Genomic DNA, 1,994 nt, shown 5'->3' on the forward strand with positions numbered 1-1,994 from the left:
AAAGAGGGATAGTGGAGAAGGGAAGGAGGGAAGTGGAGAAGGGAAGGAGGGGATGTGGAGAAAGAAAAGTGTGGAGGAGGAAGTGGTGAACGAAGGGATGGAAGGGGAGGAGGGGAGGGGATGATAACAAGGGAATGGGAAGAGGGGGAAGTGGGGGAGGGGAAGGATCGGAAGTAGGGGGGGGGGTAAGGGAAGAGGAAGATATTTTACTAATTTTATTTTACTTTTCCATTTTTCCATTTTATTATGTTCATAGTTCGTAGGCAATCAGCAGAAATTAGACTTCTAATAATTCCATAAAAAAAAAAAAAAATCTGAACATAAAACACCCATGGAAAGGACACTGATAATCCCCAACAACAAAAACAAACACACTCCAGAAGTAGCAACAAAAACCCGGCCATGAAAATCTCACACAGTAAAAAAAAAAAAGAAAAAAAAAAAAAAAGAAAAGAAAAAAAAGGGGCATAAAGAAACAACAGCACACCCCCACCCCCCACCCCCACCCCCCCAGCGACCTGCCCCCGCACACCCCTGCCGCCTCGACCTCCCTCAAAAAAATTTCACACTCGGGACTTAGCAGTTGAAAAGAACGATTATTCACAAATTGATTTTTAGTGGCGCTTGAGGGTAGTTTGGTTTAATTATACTATCAGCACTATACTCCGGGGTGATTTACGCCCCCGTGTGCTTGATTTATTAACCGTTCAAGATGCACCGCGAACGATACATTGGCAAACGTTAATGGTTTTAGCCAGACGGTGAGGGGGGAAAAAAATGCTGAAAAAATTACGTATACATACCCTCTCGGAAAACAGATAGAGCGCATAAAACACTACTAAAACCGAGCCGATAGTAAAAGAGAATTAAAACTGTCGTGAAAAGTTATTTAATTACAGTTATTATTGGTTATTATTTGCTGTAAAGGTAGCTTTATTTCGGTAGTCTCCGGCGAGCGAAGACCCGAGACCCCGCTCTGTTTCGCTCAGAGAAAGACATAAAAAAACAAAACAAAAAAACACACGGGGGGGGGGGGGGGGGGTAGAGGAAAAGGGGCACCTTCGCTCACAACAGAACTTCGGTCAACATTATTCGCAAGTGTTGAAATTTGTTAAGACGGTTTGCATGGCCTCCAGCAGGTGTCGGACAAGGGAAGTCGGGCTTATATGGGGAGGGTAATCATAGGGTCCGCTCGCCGCTAACTGCCCTCGGACAATCCTCCTCCACCCTCAATGTCTGAACTGTTGAAAAATGCAGAGGGACGGCGGCTACCTTGTTCGACGGAGGCTGTTGGGGGGGGGGGCAGGAGAAAGGGGGGGAGGGGAGGAAGAGGCGATGGGAATGGAAGACGAGAGAGAGAGGGAGAGGGAGGGGGGAAGGGAGAGGGAGAAGGAGAAGGAAAAGGGAGAGGGAGAGGGAAAGGAGAAGGAGAAGGAGAAGAGAAGGAGAAGGAGAAGGAGAGAGAGAGGAGAGAGAGAGAGAAAGAGAGAGAAGAGAAAAGAAAGGAAAGAAAAAGAAGAGAGAGGAGAGAGAGAGAGAGAGAGAGAAAAGAGAAAGAGAGAAAAGAAGAGAAGAGAGAGAGAAAAACGGGGGGAAAGGGGGCGATGAAAAAATTAAGAACATGAAGACAGAAGTGAACTCAAGAGTATCCTCGCTCCTCGAAACCAACATGCGACTCCACTTCGGTAATTCGGTAATTCCGGAAGCGGCGACACCCGTATTCTCCGAACCCCGCATGAAATGTAACCTTTTTCCAGGGGAAATCTCGCGTGGAAATATAAAACCTTTTTCCCCCTTTTTCTTTGACTCGAATATGTTTTATATGAAGAAGTGTATTTTTTTCCTTTTCCTTCGGGTCTTAAATACCACCCAGTTACGCAACATAATTAAGACAACAAAATTATCAACGCTTTAAATCCATTAAAACGTCCTTAGCAATCTTCAAACTATAAACTTCCTCGTAGTTTTTTTTTGTTTTTTTTTTTGTAAAGATT

General features: G+C 44.7%; 1 protein-coding gene across 1 annotated transcript in view; it reads left to right on the forward strand.

Annotated features, from left to right (window-relative positions):
* The first annotated feature begins 1,251 nt into the window (after positions 1-1,251).
* The window catches only part of LOC125032826 (LIM/homeobox protein Lhx9-like), an 80,903-nt gene continuing 80,160 nt past the window's right edge, over positions 1,252-1,994 (forward strand). Inside the window, exon 1 of the mRNA XM_047624210.1 lies at positions 1,252-1,289. Coding sequence (XP_047480166.1) covers positions 1,252-1,289 — 38 coding nt within the window. The remainder of the gene's footprint in view (positions 1,290-1,994) is intronic.

The sequence above is a fragment of the Penaeus chinensis genome, chromosome 15 (assembly GCF_019202785.1).
Source record: "Penaeus chinensis breed Huanghai No. 1 chromosome 15, ASM1920278v2, whole genome shotgun sequence".
Taxonomy (NCBI): Eukaryota; Metazoa; Arthropoda; class Malacostraca; order Decapoda; family Penaeidae; genus Penaeus; species Penaeus chinensis.